Here is a 22,524-nt window from a genome sequence, read left to right as displayed (position 1 = left end):
GTATCTGAACAAGTGTATTAATCCCAACTTGTCAATTTGCCTAATCAGCAGCATTTGACCAATCAGATTTGGGAATCCGTGCGCTGTGGTATAACAAATAAAAATCCCGAACGAAACCTAATTTTAGAAAATGTAAAAAAAAATAATAAAAAATCCAAAGAAATGGGCTTGGGTATGAGTCTTTATTCTACAAATATTTGTGCCCGACTGAAACAAAACAATTAAATAATAATAAAAAATGTCTATGAATTACTTCAAATGGATTACTAGAAAAAAGAGATAAACGGGTGAAAATAATGGGGTCGAAGTTGGAGCCTGTGTTTAAACAGCTTACTATGGTGCACACGATCCTATAGAAAAAGAACCTTCACAAGATATCCGAGTAAAGGCTGGAATGAAAACGAGGTGAAATTGGTCCTGTTGGTTCCGCCTGATAGACGAGAGCTGTGAGGGTGTTGATTGAGGTTAAATGCGGTCCAGAGATGAAAGTTTTTTTGTAGATCAGCGATAGAAATTCGAACCAGAAAAAAAGCTCAGCTTAGAGTTAATAATTTTTTTCCTTACTTACTTATGTTAAATCATAGCACTTTTTTTTTTACGCTTCTTAATGACAATAAATGATGTTAGCCATTTTTATTTTTATTTGATCATCTTCAATCGCTAGAGAGAGAGAGAGAGATGCAGGTATAGTCAAGCATAATGCCCACACAGCCTGATTACTATATCGATGCTTAGTTTCTTCTATCATTAATCCAAAGTGACTAAATAGAAAATGTACTAGCAAGAAAAAAAAAAAAAAGAATAAAAAAATTAAACTAAATGGAGACACAGAGAGCATTTTGCTAAAATCAGGTGCAAATAATAAAGCTGAGCAGAGTCACCAGTGCACACACACACACACACACACACACACACACACACACACACACACACACACACACACGAGAGAGTTTCCTTCGGTGAAAAAATTCACAAGTGTCAGTAACGCTAGCTACTGTATGTGCAGCTCAAACGGATTTCTCAAAGTTAAACAAAGAGGGTGTGCCATTAATGGAATAAATAATCAAGAGAGTCCCAGACGTTTTTAAAACAAGGCCATTTCCAGAATCAGTCGTCTTGTTTCAGCCTCGAGATTCAGACTTATTTCTCTGAGCAAAATATATTTCAAAATAAAACCTAAAAATAAAACCCTAAAATAAAATAAAAAGCATTATAAAAAGTAATAAAGCCTAAAACAGGGGTAAGTAAACACGATCATATTTACACTACATACAAACAGGCCATCCGTTACCCTTCATTCTTAGTTTTTTTTTTTTTCTCAGACACTCGTATGATGTTCTCCGAAATATGGTTTGGCTTTAGTGAATTTACACGTTTAAAGTGGCACGTCCTGTTTTTAATGGAAGATGATTCGAAATACTGGATCGAAATGGCAACGAATCTGGAAGCTTTAATCATCGTACGTGCATCGTATCGTCGTTCGGGTCGGTGTGTGTCGCGGGCAATGCGTTTTTCCTCTCGAGTTCTAAGGAGGTTTTCAGTCGTCCAGGTGATTTTTTTTCTTCTTCTATAATGTCTAACAGCGTTAAGAGGTCAAAATGACCGGATTTGTGTTCTAATCTGCGAGACTAAAGCACAAATACGCTCGCTTGATCTCTCAAGCTCTCGCTTGTTTGTTTGCGGTTTAGAGGTTGTCCCCTGGTTGGTACTGGGGCTCCGTGGCAGTGAAGTAGTCCTCCAAAAACGCCTGCAGGTACTCAAACGTGGGTCTTTCCTCGGGGTCTCGCTTCCAGCACTGCAGCATGAGCTCGTGCAGAGAGATCGGACAGTCCTGAGGGCACGGCATCCTGTAGCCACGCTCCACCTGCTCTAAAACCTCCCGGTTATTCATCCCTAAAAAAAAAAAAAGTAAGTGTATAGTAAGTGTACAAAGCATGAAAATGGAAAAACCCTTTCTATTGTTTTCTGTTTCATTTACAAGCTTACCCGCTGAATCATGTCCTATATAAGAGTCATTCTGCTTTATATCTCACCTGGATATGGCACGCGTCCTTTGGTCACCAATTCCGTCAACAGTATTCCAAATGACCACACGTCTGATTTAATGGTGAACCGGCCGTACAGCGCGGCCTCGGGGGCCGTCCATTTAATGGGGAACTTGGCACCTAAAACAAAATGCAGGTGTAAGATTGCAGCCTGAGCTTGTCTGCTCTACTCGTATTACAGTATGAGAAGGTGAAATCCAATGTAATGTACTGTTTAGAGACCACAGTGTTGTCTCTTAATGACTAACAACTGATACTGACTCAGCACACTCGGTAAGACTAGTCCTATTACTACTGCTGCTGCTTTTACTACTGTTACAACTACGATTCCTACATCTACACATATTACTACTGCTTTTACTAGTACCACTACTTCTTTTACTACTACGTCTCATACATCTACACCTATTACCACTACTTCTATTATTACTGCTTCTCCTACTTCTACACATATTACTACTGCTTCTACTAGTACTACTACTTCTATTACTGCTACTTCTCCTACTTCTACTACTACTACTACTTCTACCACTACTACTACTACTTCTATTACTGCTACTTCTCCTACTTCTACTAGTACTACTACTTCTACTACTTCTATTACTGCTACTTCTCCTACTTCTACTAGTACTACGACTTCTATTATTACTGCTTCTCGTAATTCTACACCTATTACCACTGCTTCTACTAGTAATACTACTTCTATTACTACTGCTTCTCCTACTTCTACTACTACTACTACCAGTACTTCTATTACTACTACTTATACTACTGCTTCTACTAGTAATACTACATCTCCTACTTCTACACATTACTACTGCTTCTACTAGTACCACTACTTCTATTACTACTACGTCTCCTACATCTACACCTATTACCACTGCTTCTACTAGTACTACTACTCCTATTATTACTACTTCTCCTACTTCTACTACTTCTATTACTGCTACTCCCACTTCTACACATTACTACTGCTGCTGCTTTTACTACTGTTACAACCACGATTCCTACATCTACACATATTACTACTGCTTCTCCTATTTCTACCCATATTACTACAGCTTTTACTAGTACCACTACTTCTATTACTACTGCTTCTACTAGTAATACTACTTCTATTACTACTGCTTCTACTAGTAATACTACTTCTATTACTACTGCTTCTACTAGTACTACTACTTCTATTACTACTACTTATACTACTGCTTCTCCCACTTCTACACATATTACTACTGCTTCTCCTACTTCTACTACTACTACTACTACTTCTATTACTGCTACTCCCACTTCTACTACTACTACTCTATTACTACTGCTTTTACTAGTACCACTACTTCTATTACTACTACTATTGCTATTAACACCACTGCTATAACTGTGGCTACTGCTGCTGCTACATTACTATGAAATGCTGAGAATAAAATGCCATTAGCCTCCGAACAGAAGTGTTCAATGCATTTGTTGTTCCTGGGAGTTCCAGCACCTGCTAGACTGATAGTACTATATATGCCCTTTCCTCCTTTCACTCACCTTGTCTAGCTGTGTATTCATTATCCTCTATCAGCCTGGCCAGGCCAAAGTCTGCGATCTTGCATACTAAACTGTCGCCCACGAGGATGTTGGCTGATCTCAGATCTCTGTGGATGTAATTCATTCTCTCGATGTAAGCCATGCCTGCAGCCACCTGCAAGACACCACCACGCATTCTTGGTATTCGATATCGCCGAATAGTTTTATCATCGAAGGTAGATTTGAGAGACGTTTTTCCTACCTGAGCTGCCATGTCTACAAGGTTTGGTAATTTCAGGCTCCGTCCTTCACCGTCCTTCAAAAAGTCCAGCAGACTCCCTGAAAATTTCATTTCATGGGATATCAAACATTTGGGATGAGAAATTTGTCACAGGTCAAACAAACCACAAATATTCATGTGTTCTACTTACTAGTGTGTTAATATAACAGACCCCATTTCACCACAGGGAAATATTATAGGAAAATATTTACTATTATGTTATAAAGATTGTAATATTTTTAATTATTATTCATTTTGAAAGGTTGTTTATTTCCAATATTGCCTGATTCTGAAGAGTTTTATATCACAACTAGCAGTGTATTCATTAAGGAACGATGTCATTGCTTTTTATCCATTTATAGCTACATTTAATGTTGTGGACAAAATGTTTTTGCAATTTTTTTTTTTTTGCAATTTCTTGTTAATATGATAAAAGCTGACTGTTGTGGAAATGTTTCAATGATTCTTTTTATTAGTTGTCTGTTTTTTCCTAATGTATAATAGGAATTTCACTTTCCCATCAAACAAATTATGTAAATAGAAATGCAGTTAAATTAAATAATGATTTTTGTTCTCTTTACCTTTGCCCATATATTCTGTAACGATGTAAATGGGCTCTTCAGAGACAACAGCGTATAGCTGTACTAGCTTGTCATGTCTCAGCTTCTTCATGATTTGAGCTTCCTCCAGGAATGACTCAGGGGACATGGTGCCTGGTTTCAAGGTCTTCACCGCCACTTTCGTGGTGCCGTTCCAAGTACCTGCAAATTTTTTGCAAAATCTGAGAAACAAGCCACTGTCTAACACAGACGAATAAAAATCCTCTTCTGGTCTGATGCATTAAAATGGCAAGGAATAAATCAGCAGTAATTCGCATCGACGGTATTTAAATGGACTGGGGCTTCAAAGATTAATCTGAATCCTGGATTAAACCAGTCAGAAGAGATTATCCACTGATGAATCTTTCTCAGCCTGGATTGAACCTATCGAGAATAATTACTACTCACCCATCCAGACCTCTCCGAACTGACCATTCCCCAAGCGCTTGATGAGCTGAAGCGACTCTCTTGGGATTTCCCACACGTCTTTGGTTTTGACGGACAAATCAGCAAGGCGAGGCATGCCTTTATGGCAGGGGACTATCAATCGACAGCATAGTCCCGCAGCCCTCGCTGTGAACGCAAACACAAAATGATGGCATGCTGTTAGAAATGTCACCGCGATATCCACGACAATGGCTGCTCTGTTTGCTTTTTTTCCCCACATACCACTCATTAAGTTACAGGTAATTAAATAGCGTATTTGGTCATTTGACACTGATTTACCAGAATAATGGTGAACAAGCTGTTGCAAAGTCTCAAACTGAGCCCGGGTGGTGATGTAGTAGCCTCCGTTGTCAAGCTTACGGATCTTATAGTGTTTCACATGATCGCCCTTAACGTCATCCCAGTCCTGTATGGATAAGGAATACGCTCCTGAAAGAGACAAAGGGATAGAACAAGATATCAGAGTAGGTCGATTATACAAAAGGTCTAGAACGATGTGTTTCTCCAAAGCACCAGTAACAAAACTCAGCTAAATGATGCTAGAAAATATGGACTACAAACTGGAAGATGGTGTGCTCAAATTTAAGCACTGCCAAGGTGGCATTGGTTTCTTGCATAAGACCTTTGATGCTTAACTATTAAGTTTTGGAATAAAGTGCGAGCCAAATCAGCAACTTTCAAAGAGACCTTCCACTGCCACTTTGCGTCGGTTGAACATATTGGATCTGTTTACGTCAACCTCCACCTTGTCTACAACGCTGCACCCAACCCCCAACTTGGCAACCTCAACGATGTCTCTGTTATGCTAATAATGTAATACAGACCACTGCTAAAAGCATGCCAAACCGGTTCTGAAACTAGTGGGAACCTAGCCTCAAGGCACTGTTTTGAGCTCCACTCTGGTATCTCCACCAACATAGAAGAGTAAACACATCTAACCTCACAAAACAGTGTATGTGTTTTGGCCCTGGAGGTAAATATGCGGCTTGAATTGGTGGCTCAAAGGTAAGCCTCTGGTTTACTGATAAAAGTTGGCCAAGCACCGCCAAGCTGTCAAGGGCACCGGATCATGGCTGTCCCTGCGCTCTGACCCTGACTTCTTAACAAACTGAGATACGCGAAGAAATATTGAGCTCTAATCTTATACTCTTCTGCCCCAGTATATCAAAAAACCAAATTGCCCAAATGCATGGAAATTCCAAGACCTTCCTGAATGGAAGTGATTACACCAGTCCAGATTGGCAGTACCTCCAATTCTAACCTCTTAATACCAGTAACCCTCAGGACTGTGTGTTCAGTCAGCAGTTGTCACTCTGCTGACTCACGAATGTGCTGCAAAGCACAAATACATCATCGATTTCTCTGATGACAATTCAGTCGTAGCCTTGTGAGTAATAACAAAAGTCAGCATTCCTGAAGGGAGTTACGGCAGCTCAAGGAAAATGTTTTGTCCATAGTTGCACAATTTTCTTGTTTTTGTGTTTGTTTGTATATTGCAGAAAACACCTTCTGCACCCTACAGACCACTTTCTCATTTTCTGTTGAAGGTGAGGAAAGAAAAAATTCAATAAATTCTACGGGAGGACTTTAACAAGCGTCCTAAGCATGAAGCTCACTGGTATAAAAACCAGTAGTGGATATTACGACATTTTGTACTCTAACTACCTACCCTTTGGGACAAAAAACACACCTGGCACTTCCCACATAGGTTTGCAAAGGGCAGGAAATTTCCTGTACATTTCCAGGAACTTTCTATGGGAATTTTGGGGAATTAATTAGAAATTTGGTGAAATGTATTTAAACTGTATTATATACAAACAGTTTTACATACAATCTTACCACAGACATTTTTGTGTGAGTCACAATGCATGTAGAAGGCATGGCCTCATTAGCCCCCATGGTATAAATTCAACTGAAATTGCTAGTAATCTGGATGTTTAAACCAAGATTATCCAGCAAGTTAAGATTTAATTCCCATATTTCCACTTAATTCCCATGGCATGTCTCCAGCCTTGAAAGTTCTCGAATTTTGCAACCCTGATCCCACCACCACTATTCTGCCCTATGTAATCCAATGTAGAATGCACAGTCTATTTACCTTTAGTGGTTTCACTTTCCCTGATGAGAAAAGTCCCCCGAGGGTTTCCATTAGACAGCAGCTGCCTCTCTGCATCCTTACGGCCAAGTTTCCCAAAGTACCAGCTGCAACGACAAAGCGGGAACGTCGAAGGAATACACTATTACCTTGGGAAATGCCATAAACGTCTATACAGGTTTTTATCATTTATCCAGAACGGGTCTGAAACTAGACCCAGTTTGCTATAGAGGTTACACTTCAAGGTGCATTATGGGTATTCTGTACCCATTTTGGATGCTAGTGAAATGCACAGTACATTCTTAACTATAATAGAATAAAAAAAAACAGATTCTCAAAATAGTGCCCTATGCTGCGAACAAGTGGTTAGGGCTTTTTTCAGAGCATACGAATTGAACTTACTCTTCGGCTTGGATCGAATCTACTGGAGCCACGTAATTGCTGGGTATGTATCCTGTTCCACCTGTAGTGAGGGAGCGAGCCTCCCACCAGTCTCCTTCCCTGTTAGGACAGCAAAAGAAACACAAATTACAGTATAAATATACTGGATATCAGAAAGATTCTATGGTCCGCGCTCACCAGACTGTGTACGTCAGGGTAGAGTTGTTGACCAGGAGAATAAACAATAAACTGTTCATGTTTAGGGTGTAACACAATCTGCGCTAGCCACACGGCACTTATTTCTCGTTCAGAATAAAATAAGAGAGTTCTCAGAATAGCAGAAAATCTAAATTAAGATTCATATACCAGCTAAATGTGAAGTCATCCTCAATAAGAAATAATGTAAAAAAAATTTTTTCATCTGTTTAAATTTTACATGGGGAATAGCAATTTTAAGGCAATTTTCCTTCTATGTTTTCTTTTCATTTGTGGAAACGTACAAATGGTGGAATGCCGTTCTACTCACGTGCTGTTGAGAATTTGGAATTTTTCTCCTTTCCGAAAACTGAGATCATCCTCCGTCCTCGCCTCGTAATCATAAAGTGCTACAAAGAGTGTAACTCCTGCAGATGTCAATGAAAAATACGAGATGTATATAAAAAAAAGACATTATATGGTGAAAGTTTCTGACCAATTAGAACTCAACATCCCTGTAGCATAATGATGCCTATTAATAGGTGTCCTGGGCGTGTGCCAGGGGACGCAATAACACAATACCTGCATTTATTAGCATATAATTCTTACAACGAAAAAAAAATTCATAATACTATGCGTATGATGAAATTGTCGAGCAATACGTTCACGACGTGAAAATTTGTCTCATCGTGAAAAAAACAAAGTGTAGTCCAAGATCCTTATAAAAAAAAATCACCTGTTCCACCACGTGAGCGCAGAGTTCCCGAGTGCGACGAGCTGTTCACGCCGCCGAACACCGTCACTGTGTTCTGACTGACAGGCGCGTGGAAGTTGTTGTAGTTGGGGATGGCGGTGACCCCAAAGCTGGGGTAGTGTTGGGGTGTTGGGTTGGCCCCATAGCGGTACCCAGCGTGCTGAGACACACTCGTCTCTCTCTCATCTGTCAGTTTAGTTGCCTCTTTGTCCTTACATTGTACACAGCCCATTATCTAGATTCTGATTGGAGGAGAGTGAAATCATGAACTGTAACCTGTGCTAGAGTTATGAATGTAGCTATGAATGTATGAATTGTACAGAAAACAACAATATGGTGTGGATATTAAACATTCCACATTGCAAAATTTTACCTAACATAGTTATTATTATTATTATATCAACGAATGAAAAGTTTTCTTCTGATCGCCTCAAAATTGGTGATGAATATTGCAAACAAAGTGATGCTGAAATCTCCCTTTTCCAATTCCCGCAATATTTTACACTGATTTCGAGAGACATCAATTTTCCTGAACTGGTGTCCAGTAGGGTTGAGGTTAGAGCTCTATAGCGGGTCTCCTAAGATCATGCTGGAATAGGTTTACGACCTCTAGGTCTAGTGAATTGAACATTTCATGCTACCACATCCAGATTATTGTGTACAATTGTGTGCCTCCATTTTGTGGAAAAATAAGCGGAATATGGCTGCAATGTGTTGAATTTCATTTTTAATGCTTACATTTCATACAGAATTAATGGCACTTTTTCTGCAATACTCTTAAATCTTTCATATTTGAAAAACTGTGTGTAATAATTTCAGGAACGTGAACGGATTCCCGTAGATGTAAAGCATTAAATTCACATCCAGACCTAAATAGTGACGTTTCATAATAGCCTGCTCTGTATATTTTTGATAAATAAGGATCACAGGCATAAGTAGGTAAAGCACGCTTTAAGACTATTTCTCTCACCAAGCCGCAGAATAATATACGACCTGATACAGATGTGGTTTCAGGTACAACGCCGAGACTCCAGTGTCTGCACTGGTCTACATTTGGTTCCTCTATGAATAAAATCAACCAGATGTGCGAGGCATTTTCAGAACATATCGAAGTTATGAATTTAGAACACAGGCGCAGGCTACGCCACCACTCTAGCTGTTACTATCGTCGCACTGCTCTTAAAAAAAAAGGCGTCGTCACTGAGACTCAGTCGAGCCTCTGATGGCACAGACGGGTGGAAAAGGGACACATAAGCACACAGCAAGAAAGAAAAAACGCAAACAGATGTCTATTAGACATACCGCGGCGAGCACTGGGGCACCACAGCCGAGTATTTGCATTCCATTCAATTAAAGATGGAGTAAGAACATCGACGATTGGCTCCTCTCAAATACCCAGGCCTGAGAAGGAAAATAATAATACAGTGGGTTTGTTTAATTCTTTATGCACATGTGGACCAAAAAAAAATACAGCCAGCTTAATATACAAGACAGCTCAATAATTAATAAAATAATCAGACAATGTTATAAACATGTTATAAACATAATATACTTGTTATATTAATATCGTATTGAAATAGTTTCAAGCTTGAAACACATTTGAAAATACAGACACAACGTTTATATTTTTGACAGACGTAACAGTGTGTCTTGTTTACACTTTGTGTCAGTGAAAACAATGTTTTTCTCGGAAAAGGCGGGAGAAATGACAAAAACCTGTAAGCAAGGAACGCAAGTTTGACTCCGACGACGTCGGCTGGTTGTCGTTTAGCAAACAATAGGACCGAGCTAGTACTCCTGCTAGCATTAATCATGGAATGAATTGGGGTCTGTGATTTCTTTCGATTTTGGAAATGAATATCTCGGGAAACAGCTTGTAATCAATGGCACCATTAGTCGAATTGTTTGCTTTTCACCTTCTCTCTAGAGCTTGATCCGATTTCTCAGCGTTATTCCCGAGGTGTTTCACAAGCTGCGACATTCCGTATCGTCAACACCAACATTTTTGCATTTTCCGTACGGATGGACGTATTAATCAGGTTGAAAATACTGTTTACATAGACACGGTTATTGTTTTTAAAAATGAAACAGCTGTGTTGTTAAAAATCATACAAGTTATACCAGTGGGCGGGGCTTCGGTTCCACATCAAATTGTGCTTATTTCAAGATTTGTCACAAATAGTTTTATAAAGAATTTTATACAATGGTTATACATTTATAATGACATCATGGCTATTTAGTTGTAGCAAACCTGCATTCTTCTCACAAAGTATTTTTCAACGTAAATATGCAAATCTTCTTCGGCTGCTCCCGTTATGGGTCGCCACAGTGGATTATCAACGTGGATATGCAAATGATTTGGCTTTAAGATTAATAGATATTAGTAGGATTGTTTTCTTACAGGTTTGTGTCAATCTAAATTTGTGTAAATAGGAAATGTTTTTAACATCCTACCACACCAAGGTGGTCCAACCACACCTTATGCTGAAATGTAATAACTGAAGTACTTGTTATTACTATAATTATTATTATTTTTACTATTATTATTATACAAAACAAAAAAAGAACGTATTATTCAAGATTTTTTGTCAGATTCAATTTAATGTCTGCAATTATATTTATAATCATGGATCCTTCATGACAGTCACTTGCCCTTCAAGAGAAACGCTGACTTGACCTTCACCGATAGTGTGAATATTTTTATTATTAAAAATAAACAATAAATTATGGATGAAATTCTTCATTCCTATCACTCCGGAATTTCCAGATGAGATTCTGAAAAAAACAATGATACAAATTCCACGTTTGTCAGGTGTCTTGATATCATATAAAATCTGGATTAGAAGCTTTTGTGCTTCTTTCAAATGAGGATCTAAAAATAGTTTATGGTTCATGAGGTCAGGTAGGAATAACGAGTGGCTAAATTTAATTCTTTTGCCGCGTGGTATAACGACGGAGTGCAGGATGTTCTGTCTGAAAGTACAAAAATTATAGCACGTATATCAAAACTTTAATTTGCACTCGTCTGAAGAACCGGCTTTCTGTCTTACTTTCTCATTTCGTTATAAAAACACACGTTTTGATTTGGCTGTAAAAATAGTAACGAGCTTTTTCTTCTTTGTACACGATCACAGTTTGTGGTATTTAAGTGAACTCCTATACACTCTCTCAAACTGTAGCCTTGTAGTAGCTCTGCGTAGCTTTCGTTCGAATCGATTCGACAATCTGTGATTCATTTCAGCGACCCTTCGAGAATATTTTCTGTCAGACTACACATGAGACAGAACCCCTCACCAAAATCCTGCCTGATGGAGCGTTGATGCATTGTCTATGTCAGAGTACATAATGAAGATCCTGTGATGATAGACACGTGGATAAATTGTTTACGTTCTGCTTACAATTGCCGTGATCGCATTTCGAGGTATGCGTATTTGTTTTCTATATGTAGTCCTCCTGTAACGTTTGCACAATTTAAAGCCTGGTTTCTATTAATTGGCTATAAGCAGCGTTTACATGGCGAGATGTTCAGCTGAATTGTGATCGATGCCAGGACTTTTACTGTCACATTGGCAGTAAATATCACCATTTTGGTACTACAGTTTCACATTGACACTAAAAAGGGTCTTGTTGGAACTTCACAGTGTTACATGGTATTGTCATATTGGCACTAAATTGTGTCTCATTGGTACTAAATACAGTTACTTTGAAACAAAATATTGTCTAATGGGCACTTGACAATGACACTGGCACTAAATAGTGTGTCATTGATACTAGAAATTGTTAATTTGGCATGAAATATTGTCACATTGGCACTAAATAGTGGCTAATGTGTACTAAATTTAATAGTATTGCCAACATCAAAATGGCACTATATATATATATATATATATATATATATATATATATATATATATATATATATATATATATATAATCAAATTGGCACTAGATTGTGTCGCATTGGTACTAAACAACATCACTTGCACTATATATATTTATATATCAACAATTTGTTACTAAATAGTGTCACATTGGTACTAGACAAAACATTCTGGCATTAAATTGTGTCACATTGGTACTAAACTATACTATACTATACTATACTATACTATAGATAGATAGATAGATAGATAGATAGATAGATAGATAGATAGATAGATAGATAGATAGATAGATAGATAGATATCACTAATTTGGCACTAAATTGTGTCACATTGGTACTAAACCACATACTTGCACTAGATAGTGTCACATTGGTACTAGACAAAACATTCTGGCATTAAATTGTGTCACATTGGTACTAAACTATACTATATATAGATAGATAGATAGATAGATAGATAGATAGATAGATAGATAGATAGATAGATAGATAGATAGATATAGATATCAATCACTACTTTGGCACTAGATTGTGTCACATTGGTAATAAACAACATCACTTGCACTATATATATTTATATATCAACAATTTGTCACTAAATAGTGTCACATTGGTACTAGACAAAACATTCTGTCAATTTGTCACTAAATTGTGTCACATTGGTACTAAACTATACTATACCATATATATCTCACCAATTTGGCACTAAATTGTGTCCCAACAGTACTAAACCACATACTGGCACTAGATTGTGTCGCACTGGTACTAAACAACACCACTTGCACTATATATATTTATATATCAACAATTTCTACTAAATAGTGTCACATTGGTACTAAACTATACTATATATCACCAATTTGGCACTAAATTGTGTCACAACGGTACTAAACAACATATTAGCACTCAATGGTGTCTTGTTAGTAATTGACATTACATTGGCATATAAATATCGTCATATTTTAAACACTCGGCTCACAACCAACTAATTATTTTACACTGCGCAAATATTTGTCTGAAATATTTTTGTTTCCAATATCCACAATTTTGACATGAAGGATAGAAACCAAAGATCCTCGAGCGATACGACAATGTAATATGGATACTGAGATATGGTCTATTTCGTCTTGTGTACATTTTTCAATCATATAAATCCTGATATGAGCTGATTTTATTCTTTTCTACTTTTAGATTACTGCGGTATTGTTTCATAAATATTGTGGTACATATCATGGGACGTATAAATATTGTGGTACATATCATGGGACGTATAAATATTGTGGTACATATCATGGGACGTATTATGATGTGGTACATATCATGGGACGTTTTATGATGTGACATTTGCGTGGAATAATCTCCAAGCCGTCCTCTAAATGTGTATTCTCCTACCTAATGTTCAGATTTAAGGATGGAAAAAAGCCAATGTTGAGTTGTTGCACCAGCAGCAGGCCTTTCAATCCTGCAGCCCAGTACACATCATCACAACACACTTCCTCCAAGAGATGTGCACAACACATGAATAATGTTTGGTGTGGTGTAGTGTCCAGCTCTGTTTATTTCCAGAGCACAAAAAGTAGACTGTCCTTATCAACCATCACCATCATGATCATCTACAATGCATGCACACTGATTCACACAAAGCACTGTGTGTAGCCTATATACGTGCTTAAATATGTATATAGAAAGCATGCAATTATGGGGTTTTGAAAAAAGAGAGACATTGTGCGCATTTCTGAGGCTTTTGTACGTCTAAAAACAGACGCTCAGTGCCATGCAGGCAGGGACACAGAGGCCTTTTTCTTTGCGATTGTCTCCCACATGAGGCCATTTCTGCTGCGCATCAATCCGTGCTGCAAAGACGATCAGGCATCTCTCTAACAGCGTTCTCCAGCGAGCACCATTTTCCTCCAAAACACGATCAGGGAGATCTATTCTACACCACAACACCCAGATGCAATGCACAGACCATCTAAATAACAAATATCTCGATCACCATGCTGGGCTTTAATTCATTTCAACGTGACGCCCGTATTTCCCTGCACCAAACACACACACACACACACACACACACACACACACACACACGCACGCACGCACGCGCGCGCGCGCGCTTACCAGGACAACGATCTCGTTCACTCCTGCGTAGAATCAACAAGAGGTGAGGATTTATTATGTGTTTTTCTCTGCCGTTATATTTCGGTTATTTCCATCGGGTTTCCGGAGTGGTAAAAAAATAAATAAATAAAACCAGATAAATATCACACCGCAGCCTGTGAACGCGCTCTTGGGGCTGCTCCCCGTCGCCGAAATGGAACAGACGTCGGCGAGGAGACCGAGGCTGTGATTGACGTACACTTCAGCCAATCAGATCCCGAGCGCGCTCTGCGTCGCCGCCCCGTCGGGCTCCGCCCCATTTTCTGCTTAGTCCCTCCCTCCCTGCTATTACGCATGCTAATGCTGGAGTCACGAAGAGGCGCGCGCGTGTGTGTGTGTGTGTGTGTGTGTGTGTGTGTGTGTGTGTGTTTTGTTTTGTGCTTAAAAAAATAGGCCTAATGTCGCCATTTTGTGCAGAAAAATAATAAATAATAATAAAGGATTATCCGAGATGCTGCTGTAAAACCTTGAGCTGGAAACTAGCGCAAAAAATAGATCTTTGGTCGCCATGGCAACCCCCATACCCATATAATATATATAATGATGATGATGATGATGATGATGATAATAATAATAATAGAGCTCATTGTAATTGTGTATGTATATATATATATATATATATATATATATATATATATATATATATAATTTTCAATATTGCATATTAATTAAGACATCCAAACTATGTTAGAACCAAAAGTCTCAGATTTGAACTCATCAGACCAAATGACAGTTTTCCATTGATCTAATGTCCATTCATTGGTTCTTGGCCCAAGCAAGTTTCTTCTACTTGTTCTTATGAAGTAATTGTTTCTTTGCCACAAGTCAACCATAAATGCCTGACTCACTGAATAGGGGATATTAATATATCTGCCACTTGAACTGCAGAAATCATTTTTGTAAATTAGCGGTTTCTAAATATGGTGATTCTAATTAACATATCTTCTGCAGCAGAGGTAGCTCTTGGTTTTCCTTTCCCATGACTGCCCTAATGAGAGCCTGTTGCAGCACATGTTTTGGAGACTGAACTTGGGATACATTTAAAACTCTTGAGATTTTTCCGATCTTCATGTTCATGATGAACCGTCTTTTCTCTTTACTTAACTGAGTAACTTTCCATAATATGAATTTTGATAATATAGATACAGTTGTAGTAGCACAAACAGGGCTGTTGACTCTGTACTCACCCTTTTCTTCGCACAAGACAACTGATGGTCTAAAGCACATTAATAAGGCAAGAAATGTCACAAATCAACTCATAAGCAGGTGAATTAAATACCATTCTCTGTGATTCTTCCTCGTGAATCTGGTGAGAGAATGTCATGAATGTGTAATGCATTTTTCAAAAATTAATGGAGCTACTTTGGACAGTCTAGAATAGAAAACATATGATGGGTTGTTTATCACGTTTTTGTTTACTACATAATCCCATACATGTTCTATCATAGTTTGGGTATCTATCTATCTATCTATCTATCTATCTATCTATCTATCTATCTATCTATCTATCTATCTATCTGTCTGTCTGTCTGTCTGTCTGTCTGTCTGTCTGTCTGTCTGTCTGTCTGTCTGTCTGTGCCTCTGTCTGTCTGTCTGTCTGTCTGTCTGTCTGTCTGTCTGTCTGTTTATTTATTTATATCACGTCAAGTCAAACCAAAGGCTTTATTGTCATTTCAACCATATACAGTGCAGTACACAGTTAAATGAAACAACATCCCCCCAGGACCATGGTGCTACATCAGACAACATAAATTAACAAAAAGGAACACAGACCTACACAAACTCAAAACTAACAACATAAAGTTGTTAGTTTAGTGCAAATGAAAAGAGACAACATAAGAAGACAGTAAACACAGTGATTGTCAATAAAGTGGTCACTGCGACACTGTGGTTCAGTTTATTTCAATTAATTTGAATTTAGTATAGCATTTTTCACAATGGACAGTGTACAAAAGCAGGTTTACAAATTTTATATTTTTATAATCTAATCTATCTATCTATCTATCTATCTATCTATCTATCTATCTATCTATCTATCTATCTATCTATCTATCTATCTATCTATCTATCATCAGTGACAGCTAATGCATAGTTGCTACAATATAAAGACAAAAGTATTTGGACACGTGATTTTTCCAGCCATTTGTGGTTCTTCTCGAAGTCTTTACCACAAAATCAGATGCACACATTTGTATAGGATGTCTTTGGATGTGGCAGAATAAAATTTTCTCTTCTCTCCAAACCTGTTCGAGCAAGACAATGCCCATGTACACAAAGCCAGCTCCATGAAGATCTGCTTTACATGGGTTGGAGTGAACGATCTTCAGTGGCCTGTTATACAGCTCTGACCTCCACCCTGCTCAACACCTTTGGTATAAATTGGAACACTGACTGCACCTCAAGCAGCATCATTCAGGAATTCGGTCAACAAACCATGGATGTTTTGCTGCACATACTATAGACAGTTTAAAAAAGCTAATGTGTCTCAAAAACATGGCACTGGATTTGGTGCAGGAAACCGGATTACATGAGGGAAAACGGGCAATCAAATCAAATCAAATCAAATCAAATTTTATTTGTCACATACACATACATACAGAGTACGACATGCAGTGAAATGCTTTATACGACAATATTTTACACATGCTGGGTGAAAGTGTGATTTGTAGTATAATATTAATGTTAAATTGTAAAACATACAACTGAAAGATCTATCTATCTATCTATCTATCTATCTATCTATCTATCTATCTATCTATAGGATATATATATATATATATATATATATATATATATATATATATATATATATATATATGTTGTATTATTAATTATTTGTGTGTAATTGAAATATAAACGTTATAAGTGAACCCTATCACTAGTTGCTTTCTCCTCCGCCCCCTTTACTTCCAAACCCCGCCCTCTTTGAAAACGCGACTTTCGATTGGTCGATGCCGCTTCTCTATACGGTGACGTCATTTTCGGGCGTTGTACCCCGCATCTCATTAAGAAAAGCAGCAATTTTCATTAGCTTTTTATTTTTTATCCCTTATATATACATCTCTCTCTCTCTCGCTGCTGTGCAATTATTTTCGGAAATATTTATTTACTACTCCGTGTGAACTCCAGGACCGGGTTGTTGTTTTGATTTTTTGGTGTCTGTAGTTGAAGAAAGGAGAAGAAAAAAACGAAGCAGAAGGCGATCGCGCTCTTTGTTCGTTCATTCATTCGGGGTTTCTTTGTTGCGCGTGAATATATTTTTTTCCCCACTCGGTGAAAGCATGGGAGCTCAAGCGGCTAAAAACGGCGCAAAAGAAGAAACCGCCGTGGAAAAGGCGAACGGACAGGTAATAAACCACTCAGTGGAGGAAAAATAAATAAACACACTAATATGCGCTAAATGTGTAGATCTTAGAACTGTGTGGGCGATGGGAGGGAAGAGAAGGGAAGCAGCATCCTTCCAAGACTATTGGGGTGGGAAATGAACAAAGACTCAATCACAAAAATATTATATGAAAACAAATTTTAAGCATGGGTTGTAAGATTCTTGTTTTTCCAAGAAATTCTCCATGCACGTGCATGTATGCGTGTATTCTTTATTCCCTTATTAATTCTAACGTGCATGCTTGGTGCGCCTATTTTTTAAATAAAAACAAGCTCAAATACAGGTTGTGTGTAGTATGCATCCATTTTTCCCTATCAAACAAACGCCTTTTCTCTCTGAGCATGATTATTGGAGAAGCAGAAGAAAGAGGGAAAACAGCTCCAGTGCTTTTGTTAAGGCGTCGCGCGCTGCTTGGCGTCGCGCGTGAGCCATGAAAGCACCACGCCTTGCCTTCATTCAGGATTGAAGCCCAGCTGCGAAATGAAAGAAGGATTTTGTGTTTAATTATAGGGAGGAAATGTTGCATACATTTTTTTTATATCTTGTGCAAGCCACAGGTTTGTGCTGGATCATTGTAGGACAATGCATTTGTCGATGATGTCTGGATTTTTTCTCTCTCCACCCCCCCAACCCTCCATCTTGCATGCATTCCCAATCCAGACATCAGGAGCTTCCATCCAGACACTATTTCACCCACGTGGCGAGCAGTGCAAATGCATTTGCAAGCCTATTTGGATAAGAAAATACTCGAGGTCTACTGAATTCATGAATCATTAAGAGATGATTTAGAAAAAGAGGAGTGATTATGATCTGTTCTTTTCACGGTTTAAACATGGAGGGTCCATGGGGGTTGGGGGTGGTGGTGGTGGTGTTAATTCTAGGGTTATATCAGCATTTGAATTGCATCATGGAGATCTTCAAGGAATCCTGATTGTTTGTACAATTGTAATCTTGCACATTTTATGTTTCTTTTATTATTTGTATAATGTAAATGTTTTATTGCCTCAGATGATCCTGATCAAGCCAGTCTGTCCTCCTGTGCCTTACTTGATAATTAGGGCTCATGGAGCAACCATTTGTTGCAACACAATCCCTCGAGGAATCTCATGGGCTCTAGTGGAGTAGCATTTTAAAGAACTTGTGATTGATTTTTTTTTTTTCACTGAAATACATCGCAAATCAAAATTCTACCCAAAATATGACGTATGGATCGACAGAGAGCGGACTTTACAGATGGTTGGATTGTACTTGCAGATTAATCGACCGATAGCTATTAAAATAGATACTGGATAAAAAATAGACACAACACTAATATGTAAAATAGTACCGAACTTTATTCCAAAAATGAAATGAAATAAATATATTAATTATATTAAATATTAAGGACAATAAAATGCATGCATTCAACTGAAATACTTCAAATAAATAGGAACAACTGAACTGAATAAAAAAACACTTCAGATAAACAGCTCGTACTGTATAATGCAACCCGGAAAAACTACCTGTATTGATTTTTTCAGGTATTTCAAGCAATCGGCAAAACCAATGAATCAGTCAATCTCTAGTTGGAAGTACAGTGACTGCAGTTTGTCTTTCTCATGGTTTTGGGTCATTATTATTTTAGAGGCATTTTAGCAGCTCCAGTTGGAAAGAAGCGTTCAGGAGTGCGTGGTTTGATTAGTCAGTTCTGACTTGATGTATGTAGGCAGGTAGAGCACAGAAGTCTTCCAACCAGGAGGCTTTGAAAGAACCGGTTTATAGTGTATAAATGTGAAAACATCTTATGGGCATCTACTTTTTCTTTCTAGGAAAACGGGCACGCCAAGACAAACGGTAATGCCTCACCCACGGCTGACGGAGCCGCCGAGGAGGTCCAGGTCAACGGCAAACAACTGGCTGAAGGTGAGGTAAAACCTGAAGATGGAGCAGCCGAAAAGCCGCCAGAGGAAGGGGCCACGGAGAGCTCTCCGGTAGCAAACGGCGAGGACTCGAGCAAACCGGAAGAGAACGGCTCTGCGTCCGGCAGCAGCGAGCCTGCTAAGCAGAAGAAGCGGTTTTCCTTTAAGAAACCGTTCAAACTCAGCGGCTTCTCATTTAAGAAGAGCGCCAAGAAGGAAGCTGAGCCCGAGGAGGCAGCTGCTCCGGCTGAGGAAGGCAAAGACAAAGCTGAATCCGAAGAGGCCAAGCCAGAGGCGTCCGAAGGAGAGAACGAAGAAGCAGCCGAGGGGGCCAAAGCCGATCAGCCGAGCGGGGACGAGGAGAAAAAAACGAGCGAAGAGGAAAAGCCCGAGACGCCTGCAGAAGAGAAACCGGCGAAGCAGCAGCAGCAGCAGCTGAAGACCCAGCGCCAACCGCAGCGCCGGCTGAGACCTCAGACGCTCAACCTGCTGTTGCTGCTGCCGAAGAGTAACAAGATAAACCAGTTGATGATGGCTTTTTAATGAAGTAATAAGGAGCTGAACCACTGAGGCTTTTTTGTACAAAAAAAAGCACCACCAATGACCTTTCGAAGTTGTCTAAACATCCCCTCCCCCCACACGCCTACATTATTCCATCCACTTCTCCTCCATCCGATGTCTCTGTGGTGCTCCAAGGAAGGATCTCTGATTGTAGCATGAAAGGCACCGTGCTTCAATTCCTACAACTGTGTTTGTTACAGTATTGCGTGTGTGATGTGTGCTTATGTGTGTGATGCAGTATTTTTTTTTTTTTTTCTTTTTTTTTTCCGGCTTTCATACCTGTAAACCTTTTTAGGAATTTGCAATGTTAGTTGAAGTATTTGGTGCCATATTATTTAGGTTTTTTTTTTCCTTTCCAGTGTGTTCTAGGAAAGCGGTGCTACCAAAAAGCAGACGAGGCGAGTAGACGAGTCACAAATCGAATCGCGGTCCTTTTACGCGTTCCGAATGGTTGCTCGGATATTACACCAGCAGCACCGCTCCCATCCGGCCACACTGCGTGCTTGTATAGGCTTCGTCATGTCTTTAATCTTTTTAAAAAACTTTTTTCCAGTCCTGTAGGTAAAGTCTGACCCTCTGCTAACCCTGCTGTAGATCCAACATGTTGACCTGTGATGACTAATAGTTAGTATTTTTCTTTTTCTTTTTTTTTTTTCTTTTTTAGATTGTTTCTTGTTTTTCTTACAAAGCTGTGCAAGTATATATAGAAGTTGCCAGTGCAATCAAATAGATTACAGTTTGCTGTAAATACTCAAGGTCTGACACTACCTGGTTTTTAAAAAGGAATGTAACTTTGCATACAGAAGTATGAGTTCAACTTCAACGGGCACAAAAACAAATAAAGGATTCAAATGAACAAGTGTGTTTGTCCTATTTCTCTCTATTTCATCAACACCCCCCCCCCAATGAAGTTTTGCACAAAAAGAATCATTTGAAAGAATCATTTATAATTAAGTCGTATCAAAAGCTCACTTCGACCTTAAAAGCAAAAATAGAGTTAAAAAAAAAAAAAGACAGGCCTGCTTAAATCAGCTACAGCTCCTATAATTATAAAATATTAAAAAAATATAGGGGGGAGGGTATTCAATTAAAGTTCATCAGAGAATTATACAACATAATTCACTTCAATTTAAATTTGTGGATTTGTCCCAGGTGAGCAAGCCTTGGCGATTGTGGTAAGTAAAAATTTAATTTATTGGTATGAGGAAGAAACCTTGAGAGGAACCAAAAGGTGAACCCATCCAAAGACACCAAGAGTGTAAATATAAATAATTAAAACAATTAACACACTGAAAAATCAGTTCAGCAGAACATCAGTGAAGAATTACAAACAAGAAGGTGCAAAATAACTATACAACGGTTGTTGATGTTCTTTTGTTTTTTTTTGCATATGGGATATTGGGAGCAGAACAGGATAATGGACATGGCTTTGGCCAAGTAAAAAGTAAATAAACAAATACAATTTATATAGATTTGAATTCAAGATGCCCCCACCAGGGCCCATGGGCCAAAGTTGGCCTTGTGGTTGAAATAACACAAATTTCCAGAAGTACAACATCTAAAGGAACATCCTCCTGGAGGAGTGGAGGTCATTATAATAGCAAATGGGCAGTAAATGTGGAAGGGGATCAGAAATCTATACATAGTTTAGTCTATAGCATTTAATATATATACATACACATGCTGCAGCGCCACCATGTGGTGGTAATTGAGTCAGCATAGTTAAGCTGATATATATGAGATATATTCAGGGGCAAGACACTGGGTAATGACCACCAGACAACCAACAGCTTGTATAAAGAACAGCTATTAACATACATTTCAAAATTCCAAATCTTAAAAAAATAAATAAATTAATTGCAATCATAAGGGCGGTTAAATAAGCTGGCAGAAATGCATAAATAGAAAGATTTACGAGGCCAAAGAGGACAAAAAATTCTGTATAACTAACTACGAGCCAAACCAGTGTTTTTGAACTAGGTCTTTATTATTAAGGTAACCACTTTATTATTTTTGTGACATTCCAAATCATATTAATGGATGCAATCTTAAAGGTCCAGAATGCATTGCAGCTGTATGTTGACGCTCTTAAATGGTAACCCTGGAGACGTTGGTGTTTTATTGTTTCTTTATTTTACTCTAACACACCCAGTTCAACCAGATAAATAAGGGTTTTTTTTTGTCTCTGGCAAATGTTGTGTTTTCCTGTGAGGAAGGAAAACAGAACACCCCACAGTCCATGGGTCAAGTGCATGAACCCTGTTGGTTGATGTTTCATTTTTAGATTGTCTTTCACTTTTTCCTTACTCATTGTGGACGTAATTTTGTAATTTAG

General features: G+C 38.5%; 2 protein-coding genes across 2 annotated transcripts; one reads left to right on the top strand and one right to left on the bottom strand.

The window, feature by feature from the left end:
• Positions 1-168: 168 nt before the first annotated feature.
• LOC124389707 (tyrosine-protein kinase fyna) lies at positions 169-14,544 on the bottom strand. The gene is made up of 13 exons (XM_046855152.1): positions 14,307-14,544; positions 9,608-9,706; positions 8,288-8,547; positions 7,883-7,979; positions 7,378-7,476; positions 6,979-7,082; positions 5,160-5,309; positions 4,842-5,006; positions 4,416-4,595; positions 3,817-3,893; positions 3,576-3,729; positions 2,034-2,165; positions 169-1,893 (listed from the first exon to the last, which is right to left on the bottom strand). The coding sequence occupies exons 3-13, from the start codon at positions 8,535-8,537 to the stop codon at positions 1,685-1,687; spliced, it is 1,617 nt and encodes a 538-aa protein (XP_046711108.1). The 5' UTR covers positions 8,538-8,547; positions 9,608-9,706; positions 14,307-14,544; the 3' UTR covers positions 169-1,684.
• Positions 14,545-17,346: 2,802 nt separating this feature from the next.
• Positions 17,347-21,045, top strand: marcksb (myristoylated alanine-rich protein kinase C substrate b). The gene is made up of 2 exons (XM_046855163.1): positions 17,347-17,692; positions 19,539-21,045. The coding sequence occupies exons 1-2, from the start codon at positions 17,627-17,629 to the stop codon at positions 20,169-20,171; spliced, it is 699 nt and encodes a 232-aa protein (XP_046711119.1). The 5' UTR covers positions 17,347-17,626; the 3' UTR covers positions 20,172-21,045.
• The last annotated feature ends 1,479 nt before the right edge of the window (positions 21,046-22,524 follow it).

This window comes from Silurus meridionalis, chromosome 8 (assembly GCF_014805685.1).
Source record: "Silurus meridionalis isolate SWU-2019-XX chromosome 8, ASM1480568v1, whole genome shotgun sequence".
NCBI classification, from domain to species: Eukaryota; Metazoa; Chordata; class Actinopteri; order Siluriformes; family Siluridae; genus Silurus; species Silurus meridionalis.
This window is presented reverse-complemented; position numbering and strand designations above follow the sequence as displayed.

Excerpts from the sequence above, each read along its gene's own strand:
- marcksb (XM_046855163.1), top strand. The coding sequence starts at position 17,627 with ATGGGAGCTCAAGCGGCTAAAAACGGCGCAAAAGAAGAAACCGCCGTG. Across the intron at positions 17,693-19,538 it reads TGGAAAAGGCGAACGGACAG|GAAAACGGGCACGCCAAGAC; the intron begins GTAATAAACCAC and ends TTTTCTTTCTAG.
- LOC124389707 (XM_046855152.1), bottom strand. The coding sequence starts at position 8,537 with ATGGGCTGTGTACAATGTAAGGACAAAGAGGCAACTAAACTGACAGAT. Across the intron at positions 3,894-4,415 it reads TACAGAATATATGGGCAAAG|GGAGTCTGCTGGACTTTTTG; the intron begins GTAAAGAGAACA and ends TGAAATTTTCAG. Across the intron at positions 2,166-3,575 it reads TGAATACACAGCTAGACAAG|GTGCCAAGTTCCCCATTAAA; the intron begins GTGAGTGAAAGG and ends ATTTTGTTTTAG.